The 14,321-nt window shown below is 43.1% G+C and overlaps 2 protein-coding genes across 3 annotated transcripts in view; one reads left to right on the top strand and one right to left on the bottom strand.

The window, feature by feature from the left end:
- Window positions 1–3,487: 3,487 nt before the first annotated feature.
- Window positions 3,488–10,589, top strand: LOC138195643 (placenta-specific protein 9-like). Of its 2 annotated transcripts, none has more exons than XM_069145264.1 (4): window positions 3,488–3,574; window positions 3,678–3,767; window positions 9,528–9,619; window positions 10,068–10,589. In XM_069145264.1, exons 2-4 carry the CDS (start codon window positions 3,704–3,706, stop codon window positions 10,182–10,184), a joined length of 273 nt encoding a protein of 90 aa, XP_069001365.1. In that variant the 5' UTR covers window positions 3,488–3,574; window positions 3,678–3,703; the 3' UTR covers window positions 10,185–10,589. The 2 variants fall into 2 exon arrangements, with proteins under 2 accessions (XP_069001365.1, XP_069001366.1); XM_069145265.1 differs by having other exon boundaries at window positions 3,491–3,574; window positions 3,689–3,767.
- Window positions 10,590–10,610: 21 nt separating this feature from the next.
- The window catches only part of LOC138195642 (serine/threonine-protein kinase 32C-like), an 85,273-nt gene continuing 81,562 nt past the window's right edge, over window positions 10,611–14,321 (bottom strand). The window contains exon 12 of the mRNA XM_069145262.1: window positions 10,611–13,871. Coding sequence (XP_069001363.1) covers window positions 13,664–13,871 — 208 coding nt within the window. The 3' untranslated portion in view covers window positions 10,611–13,663. The remainder of the gene's footprint in view (window positions 13,872–14,321) is intronic.

Here is a 14,321-nt window from a genome sequence, read left to right as displayed (position 1 = left end):
TTCCCCTTTGTGTGACGTCCTGCTAATCAGACGGTCTAAGGAGATAGATGCAGACTTAGAGTTATCTAGGGAGCAGTGATCTGGAGGCTCAACCACACAGAGGAGACGACCACAGACAGAGAATCAGAAATGAGGGATTGTGGGGTGGGATGGGGTCCGAAAAGCAAGAAGGAGACAGTTTGTGCCCAGAACAAGTCCAGATTAAATTTCCAACAGTAAAGGAAATGGAAGTGTAGAAAGCAAACTGAGACCGAAAGGAAAGTGGAAACGAAATTAAATTGACTGCTTCCAGCACCCAGCAGAAGTCCTGATCCTGTTCAGCTCTGATCAGGTGTCCAACATGTCCCTCAAATCTGAACCAAGGAGCGACAATGATGGAGATGCTTCCTCAAGTTTATGAGCCCCAACCAATGCCACTATGACAATGTCTATAATCTGAGGAAATCCGCTCAGTAGACATGGCACAAACTGTATTTGTAGGTAAATCAGAGCGCAGTGAAGGGAGTGTAAGCTGGGTCGAGTTAAGTGCCTTAGTACTCTGCAGTTAGTGTCAAGTATAGTGTCAATCACAGAGCGGGAAACAAAGGTATGGGTTTGTGTAAAGTAGGCGGGGCATGGTGTCCTTGAGTTCTTAGTCAGATCCACCAGTCACTTCCCCCCTGCTCATCCAAATATGGTCATTTCTACAAAACCAAGATGGCGACAGCCCTAAAAAAAAAAAAAAAAAAAAAAAAAAAAAATACAAACAGGAGGCTTCAGAGTTCACAAACTAGTGGATGATATCATGCTGGGTTGCCACTTGCTGAAACCTTTAAAAGCAAATTGTGGTCTCACATCCCTGTACCTCAACCTGTACATACTAAAACTGCCAACTGCCAAAGCCACTCTGAGGGCCGGACCAATCAGTGACAAGAAGGCGTGGCTAAGGGTGATGACATTGAAGTTATTCCAACCATGGTGGCGTTGGTAAAGTGTTGGCTCACAACATACGATATATGGTGGTCAATGCTGTTAAAGGCTGCTCCAATAGTTTAAAAATGAACCCGAGGACTACATCCATGATGATGCAACAACTGGAAACAATCCTCCACAAAGAGCCCTTATATTCATGCAGGGAATTTGGGTTTGGTAAACCGGGCTAACAGTCACGAGGGGGTCCTTTGAAAAACGTCTTCTGAACCTCAATAGTAAGAAAGTTCTAGATTAACCCAGCAAAGCATCTATCATGCCAACAGGTTTCTGCTTTTCTTTTCTTTCTTTCTTTTTTTTTTTAAGTTGTCCTTTTAGTCAAGTTGTTGTTACTATCTATCACAACACAGTTAGGGGAAACCAGAAGTCTACAAATGACTTCAATGTCTACTGAAAGTCTTAAAAACAGGCTTCACACACACACCAGCACACATCTCACTCAGAGTGGATTTAGCTTCTTAAAAAGCGTCGTGACGGCGGTGTATGCCAGCGGTCAGGCGGGAACAGAGAGCTCAGCTCAGATCTTGGCAACAACAAGGTTTACTGAGGTCCAGGTTGAGGTGGAGTTAACTGGTGGACTGAAGAAAATGATCATCTTTTATCTTTCTATGCTTGTGGTAACAGCTGGTCATCGGGAGACGCAAAACCGAACAAAACACAGAGACGTATGGACAGCAGGAAGAAAGAGGACATGACAGAAATAGACAGCGAGAAGGTGACCTCGCTTCCAGCAGTCTGTCACGCCACAGATCAGCGTGACGCTGGACGACTGGCCTCCATGATCCTCTGGCTGTTTGTCCATGTAGACGCTCACTTCTTTACCATGTGTCAAACGGCCGGGCCTGATTTGACATTCAGTACCCGACTGAAGGGTCACAGGATGGACTTTGACATACATTTACATTTAATATTAGGCTGAAAAAGTGCCAATTTACATTCCCAATATATGTGCTGAGGTGAACAAACTTAAATATGCAGCACAAATGAAACGTCATGGTATTTGACGAGCTGTGTTAATAGAGAACACATAAATATAAACCTTTATTTTGAATTTTTTTATTATTATTTTGAAATATCATATGAATTGAAATTCAGAACAAATGTATGTCATACCATTTAAAACACTTATACAGTATTATACTTTGCATGTGTACTGTGCTCCTATTTTGCATGTTTTAATTTGAGCCTAACAATTAAGCATAATGGTGCTCTGTATATATTTACACACCTTAACATTAATATTGATTATTGCTCTGCATGTTTGTAAGTTATTTGAATCACTATTAAAATTTCAAGACTATATTTATTTGCTTTATATAATGTCGTCTTTGTAAGGGTATATTAATGTTTATCCATGTGTGAATTTCAGATGATAAAGAGAATTTTGGATAATCTGCATCATTTATAATGCATACAAAATCATAAACATTGTTTTATTAAATATTAAAGAAATTGTTAAAACATCTTCTTTGTGTGATTTTAAATGTATGAAATTAATTCTGACAGCATGAAACTTCTGTTGCCCTCTTTCAAATTCGAATCTTGTTTCCTTTGAGGATGTAGAAGTTTTCACTGACTTTGGTAAAACTTTAATAAAAATCTCCAGGAAGGCTGCTCAGGTGTGAGATAAAACACATCACTGTTTCTTTTCCTGCGTCCTTGGCCTCTATTTCTGTTTTTGTTTTTTTTTAATCTGCGAACAGACAGAAACGTCTCCCGACTCTCGCCTCTCATCTCTCCACTGATCCCTTCGCTCACTTTTCCTCCAGTTTTGGTTTGTGCTGCTTAACCTGTAGATCTGCTTAAGCGGCCCGACAAGTGAGCAGAACAGAGGGCTGAAGACAGTCTGGCTTAATGAAGATAACCACGTTTACTACATAACAGTCCAGCCGGTGTGTGTGTGTGTGTGTGTGGGAAGCTGTGTGAGTCACACAGACAGAGAGAGCATCAATTCAGTGGGAATAACAGAAACCAATCAATGCGATTATAAAGGGCATTCTCTGCTGCTCAATTGATTCTGATTTCTCTGACTTCCTGCTGAACAGAAAATAATGGCTGATTTTCCCAGAGAGCTCAGCAGCCTCGAGTCCTTTCGTTTTTCTCTTGATGTCATCCAAAATACAGCTCAAATAATGAAACAAAAATACATAAGGGGTTGTCTGCTGCAATCCTACCTCGTGCGCAGTTAGATATAAGTCATATTTGATGCATTGCAGTGTACTGATGCAAGTCAGTGTAATAAAGCACTGACATAGGTTATAATTATGACAGTGAAATCTTATGTCTGGGAGCAGGTAAGTCCCTATAAACAATATAAAAAGCTACTGCACATTATTTTTGTATGACCTTTAGTGAATGTGAAAATGCCAGTAACACAAACCCTGAGTTCCCTTCTGTAAAAGCCAGCTCGAGTGTGGCTGAACCGAGCTGAGAAATGAGTCCCCTCCCCAGTACATCCCTCCCGCCCCTTCCCAGATACTGAGCTTTTTGTCCTGCATCTAATGTTTTCATTAGGAAACTGGGCGCAACCAAGGAGGGAAGGATTGAGAAAGCAAGAGAGTGAACACAAGAGAGGCAAAGAGGGGAAAGAAGAAAAGTTTGGGAGGTGAAGAATTTTAGGCTTTTTGGAGTGGACAGTAATTAAAGGAGATTTTGGGGATCTCACTCTGTCTGGTGCTTTCTTTTCTCTCTTCACTCTTCGTCACCAGCTGCTCGCCAGGTTTCCCTCTTCATCATGATCCGCCTCCTCAGCTCCTCGATTGGACTCCTCCTCCTCCTGATTGGCTACGCTGCAGCAGGTAAGGGATGGAGTTGGGTCTGTAGTGGGGTCAAAGGTCAGGCTGGAGCAGATGAAGCAGCTGAGTAGATCAGTGTTCAGTGCGTTGAATTAGAGTTAATATGGATCAGTGCATGTTCTGATATTTAAACAATTTTTTTTTACTATTACTACATCTTTAAGACACAGTACAATACATTTGAGATATTTAACAAAAGTGTGTGTAGATGAGCAAACATTAAGCCAAACTAACACACATCATACATGTGCTTCTGTGTGTGTGTTCAGGGTTTCGCCAGCACATCTGTGACTAATTTGCCTGCAGCTCTGGCTACACTTAATCTAATAAACTGTCAGCATAGTTTCAAACCATCACTTATTCTATCGTGTTCATCTGCCTGCTTCCAAGCAGTGTTTTCAGCTGTGTTTACCACTGTTACTGAAATCCGAAGGAAATTCACAAAAATGTGGGCCAATCCTCCAGAGCCAGATCTGTGAGTGACGGCCTCAAGTGTGAATTACACTGACTTCATACTGCAAGAATGGCCAACTGCATGAAGCACACAGAATCAACGCACTCACACTCACTTACACACACGAATACAAAGAAGTTGATTTCATTTTAAAACCTTCATTTGATTGTACACAGTAAAGATAAAAACGCTGATGTGGTGATGTGATCGTTGTTTTAACTGTTTTATAGGTGATTCAAAAAAGTTACCTTGCAATGAAAAAAGTGAAGATGAGAAACTAAAAAGGGGGGAATTCAGAGATTATGCTGGTTTGGCTTGAAAATTGCATCTGAAAGCAATCGAATCGTCACTTAAAGATCACGAGATGAAAGCAGTTGAAGCATCAGTTGACGTATAAGCTCTGAAACCAGTTGAATTTTCTGTTGAAGTTTTCCCCCTGAAGATCGTTGGGGTGTGTGCAATATATTTTCAACTATGAACACACCGAATGTGGTTGAAGTGTCCATTGAAAAGTAAAAGTGAAGTCAACTGACATCAGCGGTCTGTTGAAGAGAGTTAAAGTTAATCAGGAGAAGTGTCAGTTGATATTTCAGTATTGACAGCAGCTCAAATGTCTATTGACAGTGGGTTTGCCCGCTGATCGGAAGGTTGGCGGTTCGATCCCCGGCTCCTCCTGTCCACAAGCCTAAGTGTCCTCGGGCAAGACACTGGAACCCCAAGTTGCTCCCAATGGTACAGGTCAACTTTTAGTTGCGTTGATTTCAAGCAGCTGAATGACAGCTGGTTAGGAAGTCAGCAGCAAGAATGAAAGAGATAAAAGGAGTTGAATTACATCAGACAGATGTGTCTCTGTGCTCTGGAAGCAGTTGAAATGTCCGCTGTAAACGCTGAGCATGTAGGGCAGCAGACCTGCCAGTTAAAGAGTCAGAGCTATAGTTGGACGACATTAGTTACGATGTAATGAGTGAAATCATTGGAAGTGTTTTTTTTTTTTATTGGTGAGCTACGTATCAACACCGTTTCTGTGACTTCACACTCTGACCTGCACAAACTTTTCAATTCTGTAACACTCGGCTGAACTCAATCTCTCCTCAGTGCACAAACCCGCAGAGCAGGAAAAACTACACACACATTCAACACACACATGCGGTCATTCACCTTTGTCCTCGGGTGGAGTCGAGGAGTTAGATCATCATAACTGTTTGCTTTTCCTGTGGTGTGCTTCTTAGGAGTGGAGTGTTTGTGTGTGTGTGTGTGTGTGTGTGTGTGTGTGTGTGTGTGTGTGTGTGTGTGTGTGTGTGTGTGTGTGTGTGATTTCTCCACCTCCTGGAACAGTTCTGACAGGAGGGAAAAAAAGTTTGAGTAGTTCGAGCTGGCCAAAAGCAAAAAGCTAACACATACAGGAACAAAATCCATCTCGCTGTTTGGAAACACAGGCTGGTGATAATATAACATCTCAGCCTGTCAGCTGTTTTGCATGAGCCACATTAATCACATCTGCAGTTTACTGCACACGCCACCGACGCGGCTCCGGCAGACTCAGTGGATGAGACATCCATCACGAACATCAGCATGGAGCTCTCTGTTGCAACTTTTACCCTCCTTAAAGAGCAGGCTGCGCTGTATACACAGCGACACTCAGATGGAGGCACAGCTGCGGTTTGGAGGAATTTAAGAAACAACCCCACCACCACCGCCACCACCACCACCACCACCTGGAAACCAGCAGCACATTCTGTTAGAGCGGAAGATTGCGGCTTTTGTGAAATGCACCAACAAAAACACACCACTTTGATCAATTTGGCTCTTAAGTCCAGATCCGCCGCAAGGAAAACTTCACGTGTTTTGCAGACTTGTGACAATTCATCTATCACTGTCAAATCTAAGCAGGTGGGGGGTTTTGCCGAGTCCTCATACGCCTGCGTGAGTCCAACAAAACCCCCGCTGTGGACCACACACACCGGGCGCAGACATCTGCTTCGTCCGCTCGCTGAGAAAGTTTGATGAACTTGCTTGTACCTTTCATGGACCGGCGCGCTCTGTTGGCCCGTTTCCTCCGTTCATGTACTGAACTTGGCACGCATCCGGTCGGCATAATGGAGCTTGTAAAATGTTTCCATGGGATATCGTAGCAAAATCAAAGCCGCTCGATGCTCCGGCTGTACATGAGAGGACAACACGCAGAATCAGATGTAGACATCATATCTGGCTGACTCTGCTGGCAGAGCCTTTATTATCATAGGAAGAAAAGATGTTGGTTGTTGATGGTGGACTTAATGACTTGTCAGGATAGATATTGCTTCGAGGCATCAGCAGAAAAACAATTCTTGTTTTCTACCCTGATTTTTTATTCGATGTCATATGTGAAAATGGTGGAAATAACAGCTGTGAAGCAGTTATCGAAGTGTTATCCGAAGGAAACTGGACTTGAAGATGTTTCACCACTTATCAGCCACTTACAAAGCAGTCCTGAGATCCCACCCGGCTCATGTGACCCTAATGACTCACATGGCTGTGTGGGTTAATGACTCACCAGTGACCTCACCGGCTTTCAGGGCCTCATCTGAACTATCTGGGTGTGTTTTGGACAAAACATGGACGAAATCAAACAGGGTGACATCTCCCATCCCCTTTGGTGTGCTTGCACCTGGCTTTTAAAGGGAGGGGAGTGGACTATTATAACGGTTGATATGCAGAGTAGTAAAAAGAGCGCTTCTCTGCAGAGGAAATGGATCTCCTGGTATACAGATTGATGTACAAAATAATAATCATACTTATTATTAATCTTTGGCATGTTTGTCCACTGCTGCGACTCTGTGAGCATAGTGTACACGCGTTGGGCACCAACCTACTGTATGTAGGCACATATTACTATCAAAAAAATAAACTGCACCATTGATTTAAGACCACTGATTTGTTGGTCAATGGCACAATCATTTTCTTATTGCCGCAAGACAGCAATTTGTCAACTAAGGCTGCCCCCAAATCATCGACTGATTGTTATTGGATGAGAAAACTTTTCATTTGTTGTTTAGTCACAGGAAGGAACAAAAAGTCATTGTAAATAACTTACAGAAACATTAGTTAGTGGCTGAGCCTTCCCATTTCGGGAGGTGGCTTAGTGGGTAAAGTGCCGTATTTAAATAATGGAGTTGATATCGTAAAAGTGCAATGACTAGTCGACTATCGGGTCAAACAAACAACTACTTGAGTCCGATGGGTGTAACAAGTAGATTGCTTTTTAAAGAACGCGAAGGAAAAAATTAGAACTGCGCCATTCTGAAGCTAGCAAAGACACTTGTGTTTTGCTTGGTGCCGCTTTGTACCTGGTGTAAGATAGAAACCTCAAGGTGTTTACAACCCAACAAGAGGTCTAAAGCCAGGCACTCCCCAACAGTTAGAAACCCTTCTGACCTTTTTTTTTGTTTGTTCTTAAATTAATATTTCCAAAAGTTTTCCCATTTGAAGCTATTTGAATGAGTACTATAGAGGCATGAAATGGTAAGAAGTTCCTCCTTATTTAAACCCAAAAGCTTAAGCGTTGTAGTACTCATATAAGTGGTCCAATATGATTATAAGTCAAGCAAAAAAAAAAAAGAGAGTTTTTTGCCGTTGGAAAGAGCTCCATGTACTTTGGCTCACTGGAAGTCCCCAGCTCATTGCCTGTTGGCGACAAAAGAAAACCTCAAAATGGGACTCAAAAGTATTTTTGCAAGGAGTGAGACTCATTTTGGTCACTAGGAAGCAACTGCGAGGAGTGATACTGACAAAACCCACTCTGCAGAGACAACACAACACTGAGTATCAGGAAAGCTCAATAACAACACATGCTGTCATGTTTTAGCTGCCCACATACACTGCAAATGTTTCAGAACCGCCGCCAGGATTCAGTCAATGAACGAGAACTTGACTTAAAGTATGAATGCTATCAATGGAAGCTTGGCCTGCTGCCACTAAGAAGGTGTTAGAAAATGGAAACAGAGTCCTGCGAGTGAATGCAGACTTCCCCTCAAATGTGCCGGCTTCAAAGAGAAACAGATAATTGGAAACATAACTGTGAGGAACTGGAACAATCCACATGGTCCTCCCCACCCTGCTGAAGTGATTTACACCAGGAGCAGTAGGGCTCTCCTCAGTGTGCTGACGGATGCACAAATTTCATTCTCATTTTAGACTTGAGAAATGTACATAATTCTCACATAATTTAAGAAAATAAGGCATATTAAAGTGACGATTTGAGTTGGGAACGGGCAAAATTACCTAAAAAGTCCATTTCTTTTAATTAGCTTTCCGGTCTAAACGGTACATTAATATAAAGACTAAAATAGCTGTTCTCAGCTTTTTTTTTTGGATGTATTATGTTTTTCTGGTATTATAAAGCTCTAATTAAAGCCATATGTTCTGCTCACTTGCCGAGAGCAAGCAGCAACCAGCAGTGACGTCACCCATTGGTTTGTTAACGACAGTTATGAAGCCTCGAGTTCTGCCATCTTGCTAGTCCGAAGTGTCATTCGTGTTTCAAGAGGGGCGAAACGTCACTGTCCAAGACCGAAAAAGCGCATCTGAGTGGATTTTCTTTGACATTCGCAAGGTCGGGCACCAAGAATTCATCCTGCAGGGTCAGACTGTCAACACCGAGTTCTACTGTGACGTTCGGTTCAAATGACCTAAACTGTTATGTGATCGTAGTTGGGTTCCCCAACATGACACTGCGCCCGCTCACATGGGGTGCCGGCAACAACGCAACCATCCCTTCCCACCTCCCCTGCTCACTGGATTTGTCACCCTGTGCCATTTTTCTCTTTCGAAAAATTTGCCACAAAATTAAATGTGTGCTGTCTGCTTAAATTGCAGGTCCTTGGTGACATCACAAATGCACATAGTGGTCTCAAAAATGTGTGTAATACAGGTGCTGATGTTGATCAAGTGATGAAACTTGGAATATTTACTCATGAAGGTCACAGCTCCCCCCTTTCTCCGTGCTATTGGCTGTACCTCGCTCCGTTCGGGTGCACCAGGAACAGACTCCAAACGTTTTTATCATATCACACAGGTTGAACTTTAGTATTTCTTACTGTTAAATATTTCTAATTCTTGTTCCATATACCTGTTTAAGTGTGAAAATGTGCGTATTATTAAAGCATCAGTAGCTTTTATGAGGCTGTTGGTTTCTGTGGCTCGTTTGCTCTGTTCGACTCTTATATCCTCTATTGTACATACATAATGTTCAGTTATACACCCAGTAACTTGCTAAAAAATATGACCTGGATGACTGAGAATCTTCACTCATACAGCTATTCCGTTTTCAGGACCGGAGTCTGACCTGCGGCCTCGAGCGGTGCGTTCAAGCGCCTGTCAGGAGCACACAAATCTTCACAACCGCCTGGATGTGGTGGAGAAGGTGCTGCTTCCAAACCCTCCTCTCATCCATCTCTCAGTGGTTTGAAACCAGCAGGGCTCTGGACTTTTTCTTTCCCTCCTCGGTGTTGTCAGCTTCATTATTAAATATCAGCTTTCTCCCCATCTGAAGCTGCCAAAAATCCTCAGCATTTCCTTTCAAGGATAATATGTCGACAAAAGCAAACCACCTCAAGTCTCTCTTACTGTGCACAAAGAACATATGATTTCTCAACTTTTTCCGAAATGCTGATGAGTCACTACAAGTCTTCACATTGTTCTATTTAACAAACCCCAGACTTACCCCGACCCTACCTTACTAGCAGTTTTGGGCAGCTGTTATATTCATATGATTGTATTATTCATGCGTGATAATTCTATTATTCATACAACAACTTATTAATGTATAATTCATTTGTCAACCATTTACAAATGTCTCCTGACTCCTGCAGAAAGTCGAGGATACAGTCGAGAAATTGGAGACTGAGCTCGCTGCTCTTCTGGACTCCATCGAGGGTCCACAGTGGCCGACTGAACTGGAAGATCCGGCGCAGAGGGGACGATCCTGAACTCAGCAGCAGCCTCCATGGAGACGGGACTCTTGAAGGATTGAATCTGTTTCCATGACTTCGATGCTCACTTATTAAGAAACTGTGTGTACGAATATATTCTGTGTATCAAAATGAATTTTATGTCTTAAAGGAGGAGGCAGTGTTTTTGCACAAAGCTGTGCTCCTCTGCATTATTTACTCTTTCTAATCCTGTGACAGCCTCCTCTCTTTTCCTGCCTGAGAGTCAAGCCCTACATTCTTCTTCCTCCTGCAGTCAGCAGAGGCACAGCTCGTGTTTACACTGCTCTTCAAAGAAGAATGAATTCACTTTGGACCCCTCTGTTGAGTCGGTACACCCCCCCGCTCTGCGTCGCCCCCTACTGTCTGCAGACAGACTGTGCCTGTATTGGAGTAAAAGATGACACAGACACCAAAATTACTGGAAGGAGATTTATTTCTTTATCAAAGCGGTTAAAGCAGCATGTTTTCGAACACACGGAGCAGTTTCAGTTGGTACAGTAACAAGGCTTTCCACTGACTCCCTGCAAAAAACCTGCAGCACAAGAACATTATGCAAATTAGGATCACACGGAGGGAACGAGTGGCGTGGATCACACTTTCTTTTCTGTTCGGTTTTGTTCTCGACGGAGCAAAGTTTCAAACTATATCCACAGAGTCAAGACACCTACAGAACGGTACGTCTTCGAGAGCATCCATAGGAGACATGCTGTCGCTGGTCACACACTAGCACAAAGCCTTATTTGTTTTTGTTTTTTTGTTTTTAAGTCTTTGAAACACCTAACGGCATCCAGAACAAGAACACATAAAGAAACATGTCAGGAGGGCTTGCAAGCACGGTCCATTTAGGAATCAGCACTGATATCAAGGAACAAATGCTAAAACTGTAGATTAGTATTGTAACTTAGAGAAAAGCTACACTTAAATTAACCGGCAAAATCAATTATTACCCATTTACAAATGATTAACATATAATTACACATACACTTCAGGCCTATAATGATTCTGATGCTGTGTCGACCGCTTTAATGAGTCTTGAGAAATAACCGAGCTTTTATATATGTTTTTTTTTCCTCAACTGGAAACATTCAGGTTTTTTTTAGTTTTTTTTTTAATATAATGCAGCAAATTCTGTGTTGGGGGGGAAGGACAAGGAGGGAGGGGGGGGGGGGTGAAGTGAAAACTTGCCCCAGTTCCAAATATCTTCTTTTGCTGCACAGACAATAATGCAACACTTAATCCACACAACAGAGCATCACACACAGCTGCTGACCTCATTCCACTCATCGCGCCTGTCTACTTGAACGAAGCATTAAGACAACCTACAGGGTGCCAAAAAGGGTACTGCGTATCATCTAAAAATATCATGCCGTCCATACAACACTGGGATTATACGGTTTGTACACTTTTAAAGTTCACGGAAACTCCCTGTCCAGAAACAGTCACGCAGGCCAGGTGCACTCGGATTTTGGAGGTGAGCGCCGAGGTATGCTATCACCAAAAGCTTGTGCATGCACATGTCAGCCAGTAAGGCTCAAGCTCCAGGCTTTGGCAGAAACAGGCTTATACTGTAAAGGTACATGCAGAAAAAGCGCAGGGCTATTAAATTCATCGTATGTTTTGGCAGACTTTGAAGATGCCACTTTATATCCCCTTTATCAAAGCTTCTTAATCTAATTATAATGTATACTGTTTAAAATAGTTCAAACTTTTTAGGAAATACATCTATTTGCCTTTAAGAGTCTTATTGTTTAATTTGTAAGACAGTAAGCAGGTGTACTTCCTAACATGTCTTACTATAACTTTCCCCCTTACCTGAAATAGTTGACATAATCCCATATGGTTGTATAAATTATAGTATCTTCACTTGCAGAAGGAACTAACTTTATGTTAAACAGGGAAAAAGAGACATACATTCACACACTTTAAAGTTCCTTAGAAATGGTTATGCAAATGGTAGAAAAGCTTTGGCATATTTTTGCCTACAAGTTGTGCCTGCACACTTGGAAAAGAAGAGCAGGGTGAAGCGGCGCCGAGCTTCACGCGGCTCTCCCTTAAAGTTTTACACGTCGAAGTTCGCGGTCCCACATAAAACTGTGGTGAGTTTAATTAACCTTACACTGTATGCTATTTACACGGTTTCTCGTTTTTTGTTTAGGCCTTAGGGTTTTTAGAAGGTGGTCTTTTGCTACATATTCCCAGGTGTTCAGGCTGAGATTGAAATGGTGCCACCTTGAATGTACCACTATCACTATGACAAGTCGTGGACTCGCTCGTCTACACAGGTTGAAGTACCGCAGCTACACGTTTTAGCACAGCCCCCGAAACTGAGCTCTACGGGGAGAGGAGCTTTAAACTCACCGAGCACTTAACGACATGATGGAGTCAAGCGAAGCAAAAAGAGCTTTCTAATAGATTCTTAAAGGATGAGATTTGTTGCTTGATTGGTGTTTATTCCCCCCGAGTCGAGTTTGCGAATGCAGTTTGAGCCAGAGCATGGCGCGGGGCTAAAATACTACATCTTTGTAACCATTACAGACACAGTGAAAAGCATTCCCTTTCATTCTGATTGCTGTACTGATTTCCCATAAATACCAGGAACCTAATCATCCTTAAAAAAAAAAAAAGGCTGGGTAAAAGAATAGCTGGCTAACGCTTAAAGGAGGGAAATCAGACCTATAATGCGTCCATGGCTACGATGTGATGAACGGATACTGATTATTATCGACAGGCACGACTTTATAAACAGGTTTACAACATGAAACCGGCCTCAGCGTCTGTCTGGGCCGGTCAACACTTACTGTAAATGTGTCTGAGGAAGGTGTTGTTGCAACAGGAAGGAGGAGGAAGGCGCTCCAGGAGGAAGATGAAAAAACAACTGTTCCAATTTGGGGCACACGTCACATGAAAGAGGGGCTGAGGGGAAGAGTGAACTGAAGACACAGGCAATAACATAAACCTTCGTGACTTCGTGTGCTGAATAATTCAGCCGTCCCCGTCAGATTTAGAACAGGGAGGCTGAGAAAAAGGGGAGGCGCCTCCACCGAAACCACCCAAAAAACTAAAACGTGGACTGCTATTGCTCAGGATGTTAACATGCTCGTGGAGCGTTCTGCTTACGACGGACACCTCCCAGTAAGTGATAACCTTATTTGTCATGCTATACTGTAACATTGCATAGAAGTTAGAGCTTACTCAAGGGCGGATGGGGACAGTAGGCAGGGACTCTCCTGGAATCTGCTTCATTCTCACCTTACCAGAAGGATGCTACAACAAAAAACTAAAAGAGGGAGAAGGGGAAACGGTGGGAGCCATTTTGGGTCCTGCTTGTGCGTCAAGCTGTGCGCTTTATTTTATTTTTTCTTTCCGACGCTCCTGGCTACAACAGAGGAGAAAGTGTGAGAACCTATCTATCGGCATGGCACAAACACTGCAGCAGCCAGAGAGACCTGCGAACGTCACTGTGAGGCCATTTGGCGCTAGCAGCTGCCGGGGGAGGAGCACACCGAGCCGCACATGCTCAGTTTGGAGGAGGACTCGGGCTCCGGATCGGGCTCCGGATCGGGATCGGGATCGGGATCCGGCTCGGGCGCGTCGTCGTCGGTGCCGCCGGCCTCGGCCTCCCCGTCCCCGCTGGCGTCGTCGCCGCCGGCCTCCGACTGACCTTCCTCCTGACGCCTTTTCAACCTGAGGCGGACGGATGGAGAAACACACGTTGACACATGGACATGAATACGGGTACACATACAATACATACAATATACATACATCATCACATAAATCCCGTCTCAACTCTAGTTTTAACCTTTAACCCCTTGTAAAAGTGATGGCAGACAAATCTTTGCATTTTCAGCACCATTGGTCCTCAGAAAAGTAGTAGCTGCACGTAATAAGAGGTGTCGAGTGCATTATAAAGTAGTCGTCCCTGCTGTGTATAGTTCTCCACATTTTGTCCTCCATTATAGATACAAGCAGATTGTCATTAAACAGAGCGATAGGGTATAATAAGACGTTCACTACAGAGAAGGATTTCAGGATCGCTGCAGTGGCAGGACCTGGTCAATAATGTATGAAGCAATAATTTAGAGCACCATCCCTCCCCGTACATTACAGAACACACACATGCTCTGACATATG

This window comes from Embiotoca jacksoni, unplaced genomic scaffold, assembly GCF_022577435.1.
Source record: "Embiotoca jacksoni isolate LCO1_2020_lvr unplaced genomic scaffold, fEmbJac1.0.p SCAF_12, whole genome shotgun sequence".
Lineage (NCBI taxonomy): Eukaryota > Metazoa > Chordata > Actinopteri > Embiotocidae > Embiotoca > Embiotoca jacksoni.
The sequence above is the reverse complement of the archived record's forward strand: the minus strand, read 5'-3'. Positions and strand labels throughout refer to the sequence as shown.

What these genes read in the sequence shown, in the direction of transcription:
- LOC138195643 (XM_069145264.1), top strand. Translation starts at nt 3,704, where the DNA reads ATGATCCGCCTCCTCAGCTCCTCGATTGGACTCCTCCTCCTCCTGATT. An exon ending in GATTGGCTACGCTGCAGCAG is followed by an intron (nt 3,768 to 9,527) that starts GTAAGGGATGGA and finishes TTCCGTTTTCAG; the next exon opens with GACCGGAGTCTGACCTGCGG. An exon ending in GCCTGGATGTGGTGGAGAAG is followed by an intron (nt 9,620 to 10,067) that starts GTGCTGCTTCCA and finishes TGACTCCTGCAG; the next exon opens with AAAGTCGAGGATACAGTCGA.